At 44.9% G+C, this 21,391-nt stretch overlaps 1 protein-coding gene across 2 annotated transcripts in view; it reads right to left on the bottom strand.

Moving 5' to 3' along the window:
* GALNT18 (polypeptide N-acetylgalactosaminyltransferase 18) overlaps window positions 1-21,391 on the bottom strand; it is a 305,682-nt gene that overhangs the window by 75,504 nt on the left and 208,787 nt on the right. For both annotated transcript variants that reach the window (XM_006763460.2, XM_015563712.1), the window contains exons 4-6: window positions 15,225-15,408; window positions 13,408-13,605; window positions 8,862-8,976 (exon numbers count right to left, since the gene is read on the bottom strand). In XM_006763460.2, coding sequence (XP_006763523.1) covers window positions 8,862-8,976; window positions 13,408-13,605; window positions 15,225-15,408 — 497 coding nt within the window. The remainder of the gene's footprint in view (window positions 1-8,861; window positions 8,977-13,407; window positions 13,606-15,224; window positions 15,409-21,391) is intronic.

Genomic DNA, 21,391 nt, shown 5'->3' with positions numbered 1-21,391 from the left:
GAAAGATTTTTGAAAATATGTATGAAAGGCATTGCCATTGTTCCTTAGAGGATAGAGGAGCCACAGATGAACCTAGTCCAGGGACTAAGACATCCCCGATACTGGTGACTATGAAGTTTGTAAAGTCTATTCCTCCCACTGTGTCCATACCTTCTTGCTTCTTTCATCCCTGAGGCCCTGTGCAATGGCCTCTGGCATTTCCCAGGGCATGCCATGCAGAGATCCTAGATACTCCATGGCTGTGAAAGAAGACTTAAGAGAGGGGATGAAAACTGGCAGACTAGGACAATAGGAAGATGTCACCGATTTAAAATAAAGCCACTCTTTGAGGTATTGAGAAATCTCAAATGCAAATTTCTGCTTCATTAAGCTATTAGATAAAGATACCCGGATGAAGAGAACCTTTAACAATTCCTTGGTGACCCCAAGGTCAAACATGGAGCAAGTCGGCTGGACTTCCTCTTGTTCTGGACGTTGCTCAGCTTTATAGGGTGTCGGGGCAGAATCACTCACAGGGAGCTGTCCTCCACCCAGTCAGACTTATGGTGAGGCTAAGCAAGAGTGGCAAGGCCGGCACTAGGGCTTGGGTAATGTGGGTGAGCCAGAATAAAGAGAAATATCCAGCAGATGGTAAAAGGTCAGTCAGCCTGGAGGGTGAAAAGCTGTTTAAGAGGGATTATAATAACAGACCATATTCTAAAGAGACAGATGAAAATACATGTTTGAAGGTAGAGACTCTAAAATGCCAAGAACCCATAAGGGAGACATGCAAGACATCCAAAGAGTCAGTGAGTTGCAGATATGCCCCAGTGGGTGTCCAACAGAGAGCCCTGCCTGGTCACTTCTTCTCTGTGATACAGTCCAAAGAGCTCAGTCCAGTCAAGATCCGTCTACATCTTGGGCAAGATGGGGAGGAGGAGTCTCTTTCATCTGAATGCCTGCTCTGGACACCCAGTAGGCCACTGGCCCAGTCGTGATGCCAGGCTTTCTCTCCCCCTCCTACCTCTATGGTTTCCATTCCAGAAAACTGGAGACAACTGTTGTTTATATTAAAAAAATTAATTTCAAGGAATTATAAATAGGCTAGGTTTCCAGATCAGTTTTCCTTTGTCAATTCCACATAATGAAGGAGTGGTCTCTTTCAATATCTGAAGTTTAACAAGTTTTACATTTCCCAAAGAAACCTTTAGATATGTATGTGCATCTTTTGTCTTATTGAACAGAGTATATAGAATATAATTTAGACTTTTCTTTATGACTTGGGACTTAATAAGATCAACAACTGCGCTGTAAACCTGGGGATCTGTCTGAATGTTTGGTCCTGGAAGAAAGAGATCCAGGCTGCTATGCTTTTGGTCACTTAGTATCTATTCTGCATTCTGTGTTCAAATAATTTGCATGAGTTGGAATATTTTGTTCTTTAAAAGTGAAGTAGTGCTTGATGGTATAACCACCTGACTTAGTTTTTCATTTGTGAGAAAATTTTTTATTTATGAGAATACTTTAAACTACAGATTCAACTTCTTTAATGGTTATAGGATAATTTTTGTTTTTATTTCTTCCTGTGTCAGTTTCATAAGCTATATTTTCCTACCAATTTTTTCATATTGTTATTTGTTAGTTTCTCCTCGCCTCTTCTACCCTCCTCTCCCCTCGACTCCCGTCTCCTCTCCTGCTAAAAGTTTGTCATTTTGATTAGTTTTTAAAAGAACCAAGCCTTGGCTTTATCAGTCCTTTCTAATATATAATTCTATTTCATTAATTTCTGTTACCTTTTTATTATTTCCATCTAGTTTTATCCTTATTTTTTCTAACTATTTATATTGTATATTTAGCTCATTAACTTTCAGCTTTTCTTTCTTATACAAGAATGAGATGCTATACAATTTCTCTTAAGTACTAGTTTAACTGCATTTCATATAATGTGATATGTAGTATATGTGTTATCATTCAGTTAAAAATACTTCCAAATTTACAATTTAATTTCTCTTCTTTGATGTGTGAGTTATTGAGAAGTGTTTCACAATTTCCAAAAATACTGCTTTGTCTATAATTTTTGGTTATGGACTGTTCATTTAATTCCATTGTGGTTAGAGAACATGGTCTACATGATGTTGATCCCTTGAAATTTATTAAATCTTGTAGTTGTTAGATGCAGTGTTCTATGTGTGCCCATTAGATTCAAACTGTTGTGTTGGTCGATCAATTACTTGGAGGAATTTATTTAAATCCTCCACCATCTTAGTGAAGATGTCTATGCCTTATAATTCTGTTAATTTTTAGTTTATATAAATTAAGGTTGTAGAACTAGGTGCATAAAAGCTTATAATTATTATGTATTTCTGATGAATTGCACAAATTATTATTTTGTAGAAATCTCCTTTACTTATACTAAAGCATGTCATATTAGTATTTTTTCTTATATTAATATAACTACAGCAATTTTCTTTGGACTGGCATTTGCCTGTTATAACATTTTCCATCCATTTAGATTTAAACCTTTCTGTATTATATACTTCAGACATGTTTCTTAAAAATAGCTTACAGATAGTTTGAAAAATCTAGTCTAAAACTATCTGTCTTTTAATTTAGTCCATGCAAATTTAGTGTATTTACTGATATTTGGATTTATTTTTACCATCTTATGTTTTTTCTTTGTACCACCTGTTTTATTTCTCTTTTTCTTATTATTTTCATATTTAATTTTCCCCCTCTAATATTTTGAAAGCTAGGGTTTCTACATCTCTGATTTTTATGGCTCCTCTAGAACTTTTAATATGCTTATTATATTAAAACTTAAAGTCAACTAGTATCCTTATTAACAATATAGGCATTTGAGAACACCTTTATTACATTCATCCCTCCCAATTTATTTGCAATTATTTTGCATTGTAGTTTTCAATTTTTTTAATTCATTATTTTTTAGTTTTACTTATTGTTGACAGTATTATAGATGCCTCCCATTCCTCCTCCTTTCTGCCTCTCTACCCAGCCCCTGCTCTAACCCAGGCCTTCTCCACACTATTGTTTGTGCTCATAGGCTATGCATATATGCATATATCTTTTTAGTTAATCTCTTCCTCTTTCCTCCACTGCCTTCTCTCTGAAGTCTGTCAGTCTGTTTCATGCATCCATGCCTCTGCACCTATTTTGTTGGTCAGTTTACTTTGTTCATTAGATTCCATATATAAGTGAGGGCATGTGATATTTGTCTTTCTTTAACTGGCTTTTTTTGCTTAGTATAATAATCTCCAGGTCCCTCCATGCTGTCACAAACTGTAATAGATCCTTCATTTTTACAGCCACGTAGTATTCCATGGTGTAAATGTACCACAGCTTTTTAATCCACTCATCTACTGATGGGCACTTGAGCTGTTTCCAGATTTTAGCTATTGTAAATAACGCAACCCCATAAACCATTTCTATTGTGCTATATACCATCACTATTTCTTTAGATTTACACATATGTCTTGTATGAGCTTATTATTTTTCTTTTATTTATTTACCTTCTGGGATCATTTTCTGTATTTTAAAGTATATCCTTTATAATTTTATTTGCCTTTTAGTGGCAACTCTTTCAGTGTTCGTGAAGCAAAAAATGACTTTCTTTTTTGCCTTAGTTTTTGAAAGATATTTTATTAAGCATACATATATAATTTGATAATTATTTTCTCTCAACATACTTAAAATAGTATTTAATGGTCTTCTGGACCATTATTGCCACGGAGAAGTCAAATGTTTCTCTACCATCAATCTTTAGTTGGTCTATCTTCTCTTTGTCTTTGGCATTCTGTAGTTTCATCGATATGTCTGGGGGTGAATATATCTGTATTTATCATGCTTGGGATAGATTGACTTTGTGAACCTAAAGACTGGTCTTTCACCAGTTTTGACATATTTTCAGTGATGATCTATTTAAATATTGCTTTTGTCTCATCCTTTCATTTTATCCTCTCCATTTGGAATTCTAAAATACTAGATCCTCTCCCTCAATTTTAAATGTCTCTCAACCTCTTTTTTTCTTTATCATCCTACGCTGATTTTAAATAATTTCTTCAGGTCTATTTTCCAGTTTACTAATTTCTTTCCTTTAACAATGTCTGTCTAACTGTTTAATACATCCATTAAGTTTTTAATTTTATTTTTATTATTTTTAATATTTTTCATGCTTGAAATTCTATTTTATCCTAATATGACTGATCTTTTTATAGTCTCTTGCTTCTTATTCATATTTTAAATGTGTTAAAACTTTTATTTAAATATATTACACAACTTATTTTATATCCTGTCTGATAGATTCAATACCTGAAGACGTTGTGGATCAAATTTGGCTTTTGCTGGTGTTTGCTCTGGGTGCTTTCTTTCATCTCTATCTGTGTGTGTGTGTGTGTGTGTGTGTGTGTGTGTGTGTGTGTGTCTGTGGTTTTAAGTGACTGCATATCCCTTGGAACTCTAGCTGTGGGAAGTCTGTGGCCCGAGTTAAAGGGGTCTTTCCCCAGAGAGAACTTGTACACACTTTTGCAGATGCCTAAGAACTTCCAGCAACTTTAAGCTAAATACTATTCTTGAGGTTTTCTGGACAAGGAAGTATTTTGATTTTAAGTTATAAATCCAAGGGAAGGATTCATAGAGGACAATTTTTTTCCTATCTTCCCAGCAGAAGACTGAGAGGGTGAGAATGGGAGTATCTCTAATTCATCTTTATACTGAGATCATTGACCTATGGAGTCCCAGCTTTATGGGAGCTGTGTGTGTGTGTGTGTGTGTGTGTGTGTGTGTGTGTGTGTGTGTGTGTAGGGAGGATATGTTGTTACACTCTTTATCTTGGGCAAGCCTTGGGCTTTGTATTCTGTTCCTGTACTCTATGAAATTGAGAAAACAATCTTGAAGTCACTAGATTCTTCAAATAGAACAGACTCAGGCTTTCTCTAGGTTCCTACTTTCCCTTAATTATTGGTCTCTATATTAGTTTCCTTGGGCTGTGATAACAAAGTACCATAAGCTGGATCACCTAAAAACCCAGAAATGTGTTCTCTCACAGTTCCAGAGGCTAGATGTCTAAATTCAGGTATTGGCCATGATCCCTCCAAAACTTCGAGGGAAGAAACCTTCCTTAAAAGAAGGCTCCTTCTTTCATCTTCTGGTGGCCTCAGGCATTCCTTGACTTGTGGCAACATAACTCCATTCTCTGCCTCCATATTCTCATGGTCATCTTCCCTGTGTGTCTCTCATAAAGACCCTGTAATGTTGGATTAGGGTCCACCCTAAATCACTATGACCTCACCTTAAGCTAATTACATCTGCAAAGACCCTGTTTCCAACTAAGATCATATTCACAGGTACAAGGGGTTAGAACTTCAGCATATTTTTGAGGGGATGCAATTCCACCCATAACATTGTCTAACAATTTCTTAATTCCTTTCCAGCTTTCAAATGCTTTCTTACATATCCTAGCACTTTCATAGCCATCAATTATGCAATTGTTATGAATTCTACACATCAGCTCTTATTTCCCACTCTTCTCATTCTGCTTGGCCATAGTAGCTCTTTTCCTTCTCCCACTAAGTTGTGAACTTAGAAATCATAAGGTGTTATTTTTTTTTTTTTAAAAAAAAACACATTAGAAATGATTGCAAGATAAGAATAAGCTTTTAAATGGAAACTCAGCAGACAGGATAATGAATAAAGTAGAAGGTAATTGCTGCGAGGACATTGTAATACCTTTTTTTGGATGTTATAAGGGCTTTTATCTCTAGATCACTGTGGTATAACTATCTAGTCTTTCAAATCACAAAGACCTGGGGTTGGGCTCTTTCTCCCCATCTTATAAATTGTATGACCTTGAGATGATATGTAAGCTCTTAATTTCACAATTTCCTCATCTGAAAAAAAGGAATATTACAATAGCAGCTACTTTTTAGGGTGTTTTATAGGTGGATGACATAAGCAAAATGCCTAGCACAATTGCTGGCACAGAGCGGGTACTGAATAATTGTGCAAATGACACTATTTCTGTGTTCCAGATGGGTAAGGACCTTGAATAGTGGCCTCTGACTAAATGAGGTGAGAAAAGCAATGTCTCTCATTTTCACACACAATCCTGTGGGGTAATTGATGGGAAATCCTAGAAGAGGAAAGGGAGGTTCAGAGATATTAACTTATAAAACATAAAAGAAAAACACTGACAACCACACAAAACGTGAACATTTATTTTAGAGATGCTCAGCAATTCCATGTTCTTTACAAAGGGAACGAGAATTCAAATGAACTAGCCCCACCTCTGTTCTCAGCTCTGCCAGCCAACAAGTTGTTGGGTCCCTGCTTTAAAAGCCACCTTTCCTTCAGCTCCGATGACACTTCATCTCCGTAAAGTAGGAGGGAAGAAATGAAGGAAAAACCAGCGAGGCAACATTTTGCACTGTATTTTACACCCTGAACACGAAACCACCAAAGATTTTGAACAAGTATTTGACAGGCTTACCCAGGCCCATGCTCGGAACAGCTTTATAACCTAGGCAAGGGGAAGCCAGAAATCTCCCATCACTCCGTGATTGACTCACAGACATGTTGGAAGCAGAGTTCACAAATCTAATTCCTTTCTCCGTTCCAGATATTTTTACCCAGAGAGCATAAGTGACTAGAGGCTAACCTGCTCGCTCAGCCAATTCCTGGCAGCAACTCCTAGTGAAAAAGATTATGTTTGGGGGCAAGCATTTATCCAGGAGCAGCGCTGAAATGAGATGGTTAGGACGCAGGTGGCAGATAAATGACTGGTGTAGGGACAGCTTTAAAAATGAGGTGGTTATGCAGGCACTGCCCTCTATGAATATATTAGCTCCCCAATAAGCCTGTGCATTTGACTGCCTCCAAAGCACTGTCTCAGGTTCAGGGAATACAGTTGTCAGGAAGTGTTTTCTCAGCTCTTCTTCAGAGAAGCTGCTCCTGCTTCCAGGCCTCAAAGCCCTAGTGTTCAGTCTGGGGAACAAGTCCAGCTCACACAGTACCTGTCAGGCCACTGCAGGTGATGTGAGATGCTCACTGGAGGTGCCCAGTCTCCCCTCAGGGCAAGGTGGAGGATGTGCGGGACCAGCAGGCTGTCCAGGGGGTGGGAGGGCTAAGGGGGTCAGAGTTGACCGGAAAGTATGTCCAAGCTGAAGTCCCTGAGTAGGAACTGAATATTAGAAACTGGAGACACCAGGCACAGACAGACACTAAGGCCAAAGGTGTGAGAGTGGATCACCGGTAGGAGCCAGCCAGGCATCGGTGCAGTGTGCATGGGGGCTGACAGTGAGTGCATGGATGTGTCAGGCTGCTTAAAGATCCCATGGAGAGGACAGTGGGGACCACTGAAGGGACCAGCCACAGCTTGAATGTTGGGTTTTTCATAGGATCACAACCTAGACAGAGGCAGGGGCTGCCCCCTAGGACCAGGTCCTTTGTTGTATCCATCATCCCATTCTTGCCAACCACCAGGGGACCTGTGCATGCCATCAGACATGGGGAGGGGTTCATTTTGGAATTATCTTCTTGCCGGAAGCCAGTTCCAGCATGTCAGCAGGGTTGATTCATCTGGAGTGGCAAGGGCATTTCCCCAAACCTGAAAAGGGTAATTGCTTGCTGCCAGACAGCTCAGGGCATCTCAATCTACATGTTATTGCCTGCTACTGGCCAAACACCTGAACAGCCAAAGGCAATTCCCTAATCTGAGAATGGATTCTGTACCTGTATATCTCCACATTGCCTTAGGACAAATTGTGTTAATAAATAGCAAGGGGTCCTGAGACAAGGAGAACTTGGTTTTCTTTAGCTAAGTCTTCTCTGACTCCCTATAATGCCTTTCAAAATTATGTTTCATCTCTGGACTCTTATTTAATTTGTGCACAGCACCTTCTCCAGATTGCTGAACCCTTCTTGATGCCGGATTAAGACCCCCGGCATCTTTTCATGGGCCCAGGGAAAGGGGAAGAGCCTAGAAAATGTTCCTCTAGGGGGAGAAACTAAATGGTGTCTATTGAGGATTCACACCATGCAGTGATGGCTGTGAAGGGCCCCATGTTTTGAGGTGGGATTGGGGCCATCTCCAGAAAATGGTATGAGGCATGAACGGGTCTGAGGGTCTGACCAGCATGGAATGTTTTGCTGTTTATATCCCATGAGTTTATTTCCCTGTAGCTCTCTCGACAAAGGCTTTAGGACTTTAGGGGCCACTGTGGAGGAAACAGAGAATATCAGAGAGAGAGATTCCCAAGGGGAGGTGACTCTGAGTGTCAATCTTGTTCATCCAGCCTTTGATGCCTGGAGCACAACTTTTGCTCACTCCGGAGGAGCATATGTTTGGTTTTCACAAAGAGGTTGTTCCCTTGAGTTGGGACCTCAACTCTTCCATGTCCCCACCCCCAACCATGCAGTCTCTGAAGTCATTTTCTTCCTGAAAATTCTGTAGGTGCCATCCTGTGTCACTACCTCATTCCATTCAGTGCTGATTGCATACAGATAAACCAAGCTTAGTGAATGGACATTCAGAATCTGTACATGACCCTCAACCTTGAGCCCCATTTCTCCACCCCCTAGACCACTGGTTCTCAACCTTCCTAATGCCGCGACCCTTTAATTCAGCTCCTCATGTTATGGTGACCCCCAACCACAAAATTATTTTCATTGCTACTTCATAACTGTAATTTTGCTACTGTTACGAATCATAATGTAAATATCTGATATGCAGGATGTATTTAGGCGACCCCTGTGAAAGCGTCGTTCAACCCCCAAAGGGGTCACAACCCACAGGTTGAGAACCGCTGCCCTAGACTCATTCACTCTTTGGGGAGCTGAGCCAAGTGCTATGAGTGAGAATCCCAGCTCACCCTGATCCCGAGCTCCACGTTCTCGCCTCCATAGACTTCCATGCCTTCATCCAGTAAGCCAATCTCCTGGAAGTACTGGCGGTCCACAATGAAGCATCCAATGAGGGCTGGGCTCCTGCAGAGGTGAGGGGAGGTGGGCCAGGTTAGCAGAGGGCTGTCTCATGGTGCTGCCAAGGGAGTGAGAGCAGTGGTACCTTCCCACCAAGAGGAGCTGGTCTTTTTCCTTCCTTTGCTGCCAAAGCTGGTGCAGAGCTGGTTCTCTGAGCGGCCCTCATAGGTCTACCCTCACCAGCTGCCCCAGGGAGACTATTTCAGCAGGGCTGTAGCAGCCAGCTCCTGTCCTGGGACCAGCCATCAGTCCCCCTGGTGCTTGCATTTGTGTTAGCCCACAGAAGTGGTGCTCAGCCTGCCAGGCTGGGTTGAACGTCTGTATCTATAGTTGCCCTGGCCCCTGAACTTGGAACTGCACAGCCAGTCTCTGTTTCTACCCGGGCGCCCTGCCAACTTTCTCACCCTTCCCCAACTTGGGTTCTGCATGCCAACCTTGGTCCACTTAGAAAAGTTAGCTGGGGCATTGGCTAGCATGGTAAATAATTTGGATTTTATCTATAGACAAAGGAGGGTCCCTGAGAAACTTTAAGCAGACAGTGGTATGAGCAGATCTGTGTTTTTAAAGATCTGTGTTTTAATCCTTGAGCAGCTGAGGGAAGTCAGATTGTAGGAGATTGTATGGAAATTAGGAATCCAGTTAGGAAGCCTGTTGCTATATCCAGCTAGCCCTGGAAATGATGAAGACCTGGACCAAGAGTGGAGATAGGGATTGTCTAAAGACATATTTTACTATAAAATCAGCAGAACTCTGAAATAGATGAACTATGGAGGTAAGAGCGAGGGGGGAATCTGGATGGCAGCTGGCTTTCTGGCTTGGGTGATGGTAGGGTGGGGCCACACATCAAAATTGGGTACAGAGAAGAAGCTGGCTTCAGAAGCAAGAAGTATTCCTTGCTGGGAACACTGGTCTAAGGTGCCCATGGGGAGATATCCAACAGGTAGGCCTGAGATAAGACACCTGGTCTAGAATTCAGCATGGGTCTTAGGCTGGAGCTACACATCCACAGTTAGTGGGTCCAGCAGCCGGAAGGCCTTTCCTTGGTGAGCATGAGTGTGGGGCTCACCGGCTGTGTGGATGCCCAGCAAGGAACTTTACCAGGAGTGACCCACATTAGGTCAATCAGCATGAGGGTGTGTGGGCTGCTTCTCTGCTGGGAGCCATGACTCTGCATTGTTCCACTGCACACAGCTACCATTTCTAGTCCTGTGTAGCAACCTATCAGCTGGTGGCTGAAGGATTTGGAGGGGAAGAGAATAAAAGGAGAAATGAAGAGTCTTCAGCAATGAGAAAACTGGTAATCACATGCAAATCGACCCATCTTTGAAAGTGGAAACTCATCCACGTGGGGAAACAGCTATTCTGTGGGCTATGTCTTTGGAAAATACTGATGCAGGAGGCTGCTCAGGCGGAGACTGGAGCCTGGGGGCCCCTGTCCCTCCTCCTTTCAATCACAGCATTTTATTCTGAATGGCTTCACCTTCCCTAGATGGCAGGTATGTAGGGTGGTCAGTCCACCTCAACCACTTCTCCTAAGCAGAGTGAATTCCTGCTCTTGTGGGAGACGCTTGACCCTGGCCTTGGAAGTGAGTGCCTTGGAAAAAATCCCCATCATGGTTGTTCCTCTGAGAGAAGTTCCCTAGCCTCTTTGAGCCTCTGATTCCACATCTATGAAATAGAATCCACTATATAACCTCACAGGATGAAATTAAGTATTGAAATCCTCTGGGACATAATTGGTACTCAAAAGATCATTTTAAAAGAGGCACTTGCCCATTACAAAAGCCCAGAGAATCCCCTCTGTAAATCATGGTGACTTAAGACATAAGCCCAGCAGGCGGGCAGAGTGGGTACTCAGCCTTTCCCTCAGCATGCCTGCAGTGCTGAACTGAGCTGGCACCGCTGGACATACTGGACGGAGCCTTCCCCACCTGGCCAGACCCTGTCAAGGAAAGAGCACAGGCCACCTCAGGCAGTCCGTCACTTATTAACCAGCGAGGGTAGTAAGTGGGCTCAGTCAGCTTGAAAGTTGTGTTAATTTATACCTTGTCTCATTCCCCCCAAATTAGAAATAGCTTACAAGAAAAATGTAAAATACATGGAAAATAAAATAGATAAGTGTCTGAAAAGATAAAAAATTCACAATGAAGTTGGGGGCCAGTTAGAATGCATGTGCAGCATTAGGTCCTTCTTCAAGTGGATTCACAAAGTAGACCCCGAGCTTCCTGGTGGCTGAAGTGAACATGAGCATCCCTGGTCTTAGAAGTAAGATTTATGGGTCCCATGTGGAAATAGCGTTACTAATTCCTCAGGAATAGCAAGGCTTTCTTTGACTGGCAGTGAAGTTGCGAGAAATCTCTGATGTCAGTCTTCTTTAAGAGGTCAGTCACTTCAGGTCACAGTGAAAAACTATCTCAAAGACACCCCTGCAGAACGCAGCAGAAGATACCTCTGGGCCCTTCCTGAAGCTTATGTCGTGTGTGGACAAAGCACCAAAGTACAGCCCATGGAAACGGGCCCAGGTGGGCATGATACATTTATATAACCCACAACTTTCTGCGGAGCTGTCTTTATCTAGGGATAAAACCAGGGATGTTGCCGAAACCGGTTTGGCTCAGTGGATAGAGCATCGGCCTGCGGACTGAAAGGTCCCAGGTTCGATTCCGGTCAAGGGCATGTACCTGGGTTGCGGGCACATCCCCAGTAGGAGATGTGCAGGAGGCAGCTGATCGATGTTTCTCTCTCATCGATATTTCTAACTATCTCTCTCCCTTCCTCTCTGTAAAAAATCAATAAAATATATTAAAAAACAAACAAACGAACAAACAAAAAAGCAGGGATGTTTTCTCCATTAGTATACTTTCTCTCAGCCAAGGTCTTGCTAGCAAGCAGGGGAAGGAAAATGTGAGTGTGAGATGCTATTCTTTGTGAAGGATCCAGAATGCGGGTTTACGAAGACCAGGCTGAAGCAGCTAACATCAGTGCAGGCGTCTGTAAGAATGCTTATTACGTGGTGGCGTATTTCCCTCCAAAGATCAACAGACCTGGGCAGAACTCAGCCACCCTAGGCCTGAGCTCAGGGTGGGTGACTAGGGGGATGACAACTAAGCATGGGATCTAGGTGACCTGGGTTTGGATCCTGGATCCACTGGCCAGAGCCTTTGGCAGGGCCGTTCTCCTTCATCAGACTTGCTCTCCTCATCTTATGAAGCAGAGATGACAAAATAGCTGTCACCAGGTTGATGAGGAGCAAATAAGACCATGTGTGTAAAAGGTCCTTGCACACAGGGACCTCCAAGCAAATATCGAACAACACAAAATTGTGGCAGGGGCTTAACAGATAGGTAGTCGAGATAAGCACAGGAGAGCCAGGTGGAGTTCTCTTCCATCCTGTTTTAAATATGAATACAGTGTGTGTTTTTTCTTCTGGCAAGGAAGATGTGATCTTAGATAATAATCACCCCCTCAATTACACTTTTCATAATCTTCCTTCCTCATGTAATACAAAGTGACATCGAGTTTCTAATCTCTTTCATTCCAGGGACTGTCCCTAGGCCACCTTCTGGTGTGTCTGTGCGTTTAACAGGCAGCCCTTTGCAGGGAGCACAAAAGCGCCTGATCTGTGATTAACCAGACAGAAACAAGGGCTTGTGGGGATGGCTGTTTCAGGAGTTCTGATTCATAAAACAGGCTGCACATGGGAGTCATTCGGGGGTCTATAAAGGTAGCAGCAAAGGCTGAAAGAGTTTGGGACCTTTGAAATGCAGTTTGAAGCTCCTTTCGTCTGAGTCCTAAAGGATACGCTCAAACATCAGCAAGGCCTAAGCGGTGCTGTGAGGTCTGGTCCTGCCTCTCCTCCCCTCCAGCCTCGTGGCCTCAGGCTGCTCTCTTTGAACCTGCTCTGTGCCCAGGAACTCACTCTGCTCCTTCGCATATGGATGCCTCCAGCCTAAGCCTGCGATCTCCTACTTGCCCTTAGAAACAAGTGCAGATGCTACACTCTCAGCAAAGGATTCTCCCTACTTTCCTTGCGGTTTCCACCAGCGTGGTGGAATAATTTGTTATTCCAATTGTTGTGTCTGTCTTTACTCGACTTCAGGATTTTGCTGGCAGGGATTGACTCTTAATCACTCTGGATCCCAAGCACCTAGCGTAGATAGTAGTTGGCTCCCAGCAGGTGCCCCGCAGTGATGTGCTGGAATGAGTAACTGTGAGCCTCTGAATGAATCTGGGAGCCATGGCTCTTTGAAAAGAGATCACAGAGCTGGTGAGCAGTGAGTGACTGGAGGTCACTTGTAATTCCTTTCCACCACCGCTCACCTCACCCCACCCACCATCCCATGATGGGACTGGAGTTTGGGGAATAAGGGTTGTGCTGGGAGGGGAGGTCCTGCCCTGGAGGACGAGGCAGAGAGATCACAGGTAAGGATGCTGTACCTGATCGGGGCCGTGGAGTTCTCCAGCTTCCACCAGGCCTTGGGGGGGTTTAGGTAGCGGCACCACAGCTCCCAGTCAAAGCCCTGGGCGGCCAGCGGGTACTCTTCTATCTCAAAGTTGTCATATTTGATGTTGTCAAACGATGGTGAGATGATCCGCTTCCGGTTCTCCTTTATGCGGGTGAGTACAGGTTCAGCCCTGAGCAGGAGGGAGGGAGAGAGGGGTTACAGCCTCCAAGGTGAAGAGACACCAGATTGACGACTCCTAAAGCTCCCTCCCCTGCGGAAAGAGGGAAAGACACCTGGACATCTCCTCCAGGGGAGCGCTGCTCTCCTCCTGGGCAGGGGCCCTAACAGCCAGCCTCCCAACCCCCATACTTCTGGGCTGGCAAGAGGCCCAGACACTCCTTAGCACCTCCTGGGCTGAGCTGAGAGATGCTTAGTGCCTTACATCCATGTGTCTGCTTGCTTTCATTTTTTTTTTTTCACTAGAAAAAAATATCAAGACTGAAAGAAGAAACAGATCTGAGGTTCCCTGGGAAGCTTTCAACACGGGCTTTGATTTTGCTCAAATTTAGCACATTAACTAGGAAACAGGCAGATGAGGATAGCAGAGACAGGGGTGAGAACAAACTTACTTCATGCTGCCTGGGGTACCCCACCCTTCCCCACATGTTCGCCTCTGCCCAAGGAGAGGTGGCAGGTCTGGCTTCCCGGGAGCCAGAAGCCCTTATGGGCACCAGGCAAGTAAAGTGTTTGTAGAGAGTAATGATAAGCTTCTCATTAATAATGAATTGTTGCGTAATTGTTTATTTAAATCAGCTTGAAATAGTAAGTGTCCCTCTCCTCTCCTGGCTATAAATCCAACGAAAATGCCTTTTAAATAGTCACAAATGGCAAGCAGGGACTTCAACTATGAAAAACGGCCGCACTGCAATCTTAATTCGGCCTGTTATGTAAAAGTCTGCCCAAATCCAGGCATGCTGCGTGCACGCCCGGCTGCTCCTTCCTGCTAAATGGCACTCTTCACCCCACTCCAGAGAGGCAGGGTGGCACCTGGAGTCTGGGAGGAGAGCAGACCCAGCGCCATCAGGCATAGTGGTCAGGAGGGGGGTTCCCTCAGCCATTCCCAGTGCCTGGTCCTCCCATGCCCAGGCTCTCTGCAAAGTCACACACAGGGGTCACAGGCACCCTCTGGCCTGGAGGGATGTCGGTATCAAGTGCCCCACCCTGCTCAGATGACACTATTGAAGGCTTGTGTGTGTTCTCTTCCCCCCTCACAGCAGCGGTGGCCAGAGCAATAAAGGTTTCCTAAGACCGAGTTTCACCAGGAGGGAGAATCTGCCATATTGAGCTACCACTGGCCTGGCCTTTGGGGAACTGAGGGCACTGGTGACATCAAACCACCTTATCTCCCTCTGCCCACTAGCCCTTGGTTCGTTGGTGTGGTTGGGCTTCTGTCTCATGTCTGGTCCAGCTCTCACTTTCCGGGGAGTTGCAGCCCTGTCCCTAGCCAGGCTGGCACTCTCTGCTTTGCCCGTAGCATTTACCCTTCTGCCAGATCATGTCCCCTGGACGACCACGCCAGCCAGAGTCAAGCCTCATGTCACCGTATCCTTTAGACACTGTGTGTTGACCCTATTGACCCCTGACCCTCCCCACCCTGAAGGGGCAGCCCTTGCATAGTCACTCATATACCCATATCTCATCTGTTCCCAGAATTCTCTGCCTACCCCCACATGACTGAGATCCCAGCATGCTTTGCACCCATCTGAGTCGAAGCTCCTGGACCACCCTCCTCTCCTGATGGGCACTTACCAGCCCACATTGAACTCCACATGGGCATCGAAGAGTGCCACTACAGGGGCAGTGGCCGCCCTCCAGCCACTGACCCGGGAGCGGATGAGGCCCTCCTGCTTGCTGTGGCGCACGACTTTGATGAAACCCGGCTTCTGGCCATTCACCTTGTCCACATACTCTGTCAGCTTCTCCTTCAGCTCCTCTGTGAGGGAGAAAGCGTATTGTTAGCATAATAAGAATGATCAAAACATACCTCCTTTTGTGGAGAAATGACCCCCAGAGAGAGGCTGGAGGGTCCATTCCCCTCCTTGGTCTTCCTTGGTGTTCCCCAGATGGCCAGTGCAGCTCAGATTTGAAGGGGAAAATCGAGGTGAAAATAGCACTTATGGAGCCCAGCAACTTGCATAGGATCACATGCCTACACACATTGATGATTTAATCTTTACAATGAGCCCACGGGAAAATGAGACTGAGAAGGGTTTATGAACTTCCCCAATGTCATACAGTGTGTGAGGGGCAGCGTATGCTTTTAAGCCGGGTCTAAAGATGGCAAAACCCACATTCTTCTCACCAGCTCCTTCAACCCAGTGCCCTCCACAGTCCTCCCCTAATCCTGAGGGAAAGCTGCATCTTCAGAGCTGGCAGCCCAGGACCCACTCCTGCTGGGTCTCCATCTCTCCAGGACGTGCGTGACCAGGAGCTGTGCCCTGTGAGCAGCTGCATTGGTTTGCTGCCTGCTGTTGCTGGGCCTGGCTACACACTGAGTCCCCTGCTTCTTCATAACTGTAAGTGGGGCCTGAGCAACCCAGCAGGGCCCCTCGCCCCTCCACTGGGGAGAGCACAGCAGCCACATCCACTCTGTTCTCCACAGCAGCGCAGGCAACAAATGATGACCTGAGTGGGCCACATTCTCCCACCTGTGACCACAGCACCTCCCCACAACTTGAGTCCCACTCTTTTCCTATGTTCTCAGTACCTGCCTCTCAATCACCCTTCCTCCCACCTTCTCAGCCAGGCCCTGGACAGACCCACTGGGGCTGAGCCCCCTCCTTATTAGAGAATGAATGGTAGGAGCTACGTGTCCCTTGGTGCCCAGTCAGGGCCCCACCATGTAAGCAGCCCACTAGGTGTGAGAGAAGGGTACGAAGCAGCTGGCACAATGCCAGGTGCATGGTAGGTGTGCCCCATGGCAGCAGCAGAGTGTAGCAGGACAGTGGTTAGAGTCAACAGCACTGCATTATACGTCTGCTTTACTAAACCAACTCTGGATGTCCATGAGGAAGTTTGGATGGGGTGAGTTTATTTTGCATATTGGAAGGACATGAACTTGGGATGACTATAGGGTGAACTGTTATGGGTTGAATTGTGTCCCCCCAAAAAGATATGCTGAAGTCTAACCCCCTGTACCTCAGAATATGACCTCATTTGGAATTAGAGTCTTTGCAGATTTAACCAAGTTAAGATAAAGGCATTAGGCCCTAATTCAATATGATAGATGGATACGGAGTTAGGCATGCACAGAAGGAAGACAGGTGAGGAGACATAGAGAAGATGCCATCTGCCAGCCAAGGAACACCTGAGCTCACAAGGCGCTAGGAGAGAAGCCTGGAACAGATCCTTCCCTGCCACCTTCAGAGGGAGCATGGCCCTGCCTACGCCTCTAGTTTGTATTCTAGGACTGAGAGACAATAGATTTCTGTGTTCAAAACCACCCAGTTTGTGGTGCTTTGTACTTTGCGGTCCTAGAAAACTAGGTTGTTACGAGGATTAAATGGAATTGACGTGTGAAAAATGCATAACACACAGTAAATGCTAAAAAAAAGTTATCTCCCTCCTTCCTGCCTCACAGTTTCCATCACTGGGAGTTGGAAGGGACGGAGATCCATCTCTGGTTGACAAGGCCTTCTTCATAATCTCTCATCCAGAGCCATCTCTTCCTCCTCTGCCCTGACCCCAGGATAGAAGTCTGCAAGCAACAAGGCCGCGGTGGCCAAACAGAAGATATGAATGCGTGCAAGGGCCTCGTGCCAGGAGGACAAAGAGGCATGATGGTCACTGCCAGAATGGTAAGCCCTCCTACAGACATTGACTTCAAGTCCTTTTACACATGAAACTGCCCAAACCAAAGGCTGGAAGGAGGGTACCCCTGCTTGAGTTACCATTGCAGAGGTGAGGAAACCAGGCATCCAAGGCAGAAATGCTGAGAGGGAGGCCGGAGCCTCTGGTCCTGGACAGCTACTAACCTGCTCTGTGACCTTGAGCAAGTCCCTATGAATCCCAAGACCTCAGAGTGAGTTGGACAGGATATTAAGTTAGTTTTGAACCAATTATCCATCAAAGGTGTGAACCCCTCTGTCTATCCTGATGAGCAATCCTCCAGCCCCTCCAGTGACAGGATCATTCCTCATGGAGTTACACCAACTATGACATGTTCTTTTTTCTCTTGCCCTCAAGTGCCAGGGTCTCTCAACCTTCCACTCATTGGCCCAAGCCTTATTGTGTGGCCACAGAGAGCAGACCAAGTCCCCCTTCCATAAGACAAGCATTTCGAGTTGAAGACCACCCTTCAGTTCTTGTTAAGGATTTCTCTAGGTCAAATATCTTTAGTTCCTCCTCATATTTCCTCATATATCATGAGTTCAAGTCTTTATACCATCTTGAACTTCCTTCTAAATATGTTAGTTTTTCTCTAACATCTTTATCTATGCACCTTGAAATTGGCCCAATACTTCTGGAGTAAATTGGGCTATAGAGAATAGAGGGAACTAATCACCTCCCTTATTCTAGAATCTATGCCCCAATTCTTAGAGTTTAAGGTCACATTACCTTTGCCTACTTTGGACTCAAAGTGAGTTTACTGGAAGCAAACACCTATAGGTTCTCTCCACATGGTGCTGCTAAGTGAAGCCCCCTCATCCCATCTCTTCATGCAGGGGTGGGTGCATGTATTCATGCTTGTGTTTGTGTGTGCACATGCATGTGCTGAACTAAAACATAGGATCGTATGTTTACTTCTATTTAATTCATTTTTTTAAAAGATTGATATTGTTTATCCAAAGTCAAAATGTTTCCCTGCCTGGTTCTGTTATCCAATGTCTGCTACCTAGCCCTTCCAGTTTTCTAGCTTCTAAAAGTCATGAGCCCATGCACTTAATTCTCATTCAAGTCATTTTTTTTTAAACAGTATGACCCTGGTCCAGATCTAGGGCCAGTGGGGGCTGTCAGGCATTCTCATTCCAGCCCAGAGAAAAGTCAGTTGACTTTTGGGCTGCCACCAACACGCTGTATAGCTCACTTTAGCTGATTTAAAAATGATCCCGTGACCTCGGATTGAACAGCTGACAGGGGGGATGCCACTGTCGCACAAATGTCAGGAAGTTGGCCACAGAGCAGCATAACTCAGTGTGCCCCATGCTTACAGGTCTTCGTGTATGGTTGACAGGAGGCCTCTTAAAATGCTGTGTCATCACTTCAAAGTCCACCCCTCATATGTCCTTTTTGGGAATGTTAAATAGAGAGCTCATAAAACCTGATATTTGACAATCAGGTGGCGAGTGTATGGCACTTGGAGTGAGAACTGGGGTAGTAACTCGCTCCACAGGTGAGAGTCGCTGCCTGTGGGGACCACTTCTATGGTGTTGATGGGACAGGGCGCTGGATGACTGCCCCCAAATGACCCCCCACAAACCCCACCTCTCTGAATTCACAGCCATGTGCAGCTGCCTCACACACTGACTCTGGGCTGGCCGTGTGACAACAGGGTGCAACAGGAGGGACCTCCTGCCAGTCCCAGGCCTTGGGAGGCCTGCGGCTTCTGCTTTCCTTCTCTGGCTGCCCTAAGTGAGGAAGCCAGAGCCAGGTCCTTGTGGATGAGAGGCCCAGAGAGGCCCCAGCCATTCAGGCTACCCCACCGAGGCCCCAGAGGTGTGAGTGAAGCCACCTTGGATCCTTTGGCCACAGGTTGACTGTGAACACAGGGAACCCGGCTGACACCTCATAGAGCAGAAAGGAACTGCCCCTACCACAGCATCACGGCTCCAGCCCTTATTGCAGAATTATGAGCCAATGAATGGTTGCTGTTTTAAGCCATTAGCTTCTGGGGTGGTTTGTTATACACAAAGGCTATCAAAACAGGACCTATTGTTCCGGTATGATGCTGGGGTTAAAATAAGATTGTGAACTCCTGAGGCACAGGAAATGAATTCAGACACAGAAGAGCCAGCTAAGAAGGCGGCAGCAAGAGATGAAAAGGCTTTCTTTCTCGTAGCAGCTGCTTGCCCCTTTGTACCTCTGAGCTCTGTTAACAGTGAACTAGAATAAAAGTTTCTAGGGCATCAGCAAGAGAAAAATCCTGTTCTCAGAGAGCTACATCCCAAACAGTGGCTGCTGTTTAGCTCTAACCAAACAATTTTTAATTTTTTTAAAGGCATATAATTTCCTGGATAACACTGGCTCAGTCTTTTCAAAACACCTTTACCTAATAAGGTTTTCATTTTTTCCTTCAACCTTTGTCAACTGCCAAAGCAAAAAATATCTCAAGAGTACTTCCATATCTGTTAGTAAACTATTGTACAAGATATTGCCTATTACATATTCTACATAATATATGATAAATACTTCTCAGAACTTAGCTCAAAAAACATATAAAAAACTTTACTTACCTAAACTCAAACTCATAACCCATCATATTTACCTTTTTGCCAAGGCTGCCAGGGAGCTCAGAGACAAATATAATGATGAATCACGGGGTTCTATGAACATTTTTGCTTTTCTAACTTTGCTAAAGATTTGATTTTCAACTTGTAGCCTAAAAGCTACATTGTCTTTTACCTTTTTTTTCTACATAAGCTACCTTTCATTATTTTTGAAATCTCTATAAATAACTTTTATAAAATGTCTTTGTAGAGCATGACAGGGGTATAATTGTGGAAAGAAAGGGAAGGCTGTATTTCATGTTTGTTTTAATGTGCTGAGGAAAGGGGAGGTAGGAAGTCTGTTCTCTGTGACTTTGCCAAATTTAGAATCAATGGCAGAGCTGTAGACAGCACCAGCTCTAACGAAGAAATACAATTTGCATCCTGCACGGGGCCAGGTGTTACCCTGTTTCTATTGCTCCTCCAGCCCTCTCCTGCTGTCCACAAGTCCCTGTTCTGCTGACCTCTGGATGACCTCTGCCAATCAGCATGCTCAGGAACACTATTCACCTCTTAGGACAGTGGTTCTCAACCTTGGCTGCACATTAGAATCACCTGGGAATCTTTTTAAAATCCTGATTTCTGGGCCTCATCCTCCAGAAATTCTGTTTCTTTGTTATGGGGTGGGGCCACAACATTAATAACAAAAAAACAGAATTTCCAGAGGACGAGGCCCAGAAATCAGGATTTTAAAAAGATTCCCAGGTGATTCTAATGTGCAGCCAAGGTTGAGAACCGCTGTCTTAGGAGGTCACAGGCCACTCCATCGTCCCCATGAGGTGCCTCTCCCAGAGCCAGTTGAGTGTGGGCTGCTTGCCTGTTCCCCTTCCTTCAGACTTAGATGCCAAATAAAAATGCAAAATTCACCAGCCTGGTCAAACAGAGCCCTTTCTTCCCTCCCTATATATATGTCCCCTGGACTGCTCCCATAAAAAGCAATTAGCTCCACGAAGTCACCCTAACAGGAACAAACTGCAGGCTAAGCAGGAGAAGTCTGGTACCAATGGCTGTTAAACTGCTTTACTAGTAAACACCTAATGAGATACCCTTTATCTCTTGCATAAAGGAAAAGGAATCAGGAAATTGATGCCCGATGGGACTTCGCTCTTTGGAAGGCAGCTGCACAGGCATCTTGTAAAACGGCCTACCCAGGCTTGCTATGGAGAACCAGGTTCAGCTCCTGTCCCTCCCTCACAACCCCGGTGATCATTTCCCAGGCTTGTTCCAGGTTTGGGGGAGGCAGAAGTGAAGGGAGAGGCCACCCATTATTCATTCATTCATTCAGAAAATATTGGGCATTCATTATGTACCAGTTACTGATCTAGCTGCTATGGCAATACTGTGAACAAGACAGTCCCTATGAAACATTAATTCTAATGGATGTTTACAAGGTATGTGATGTACTCCACTGAGGGGGTGGGAGATGTCAGGGAGAGAGGGAGAAGGAAAGACAGAGGGAGGGGAAAAAGAGGGGGTGGAGAGAGGAAGAGG

This window comes from Myotis davidii, unplaced genomic scaffold (genome assembly GCF_000327345.1).
Source record: "Myotis davidii unplaced genomic scaffold, ASM32734v1 scaffold118, whole genome shotgun sequence".
NCBI lineage: Eukaryota > Metazoa > Chordata > Mammalia > Chiroptera > Vespertilionidae > Myotis > Myotis davidii.
The sequence above is the reverse complement of the archived record's forward strand: the minus strand, read 5'-3'. Positions and strand labels throughout refer to the sequence as shown.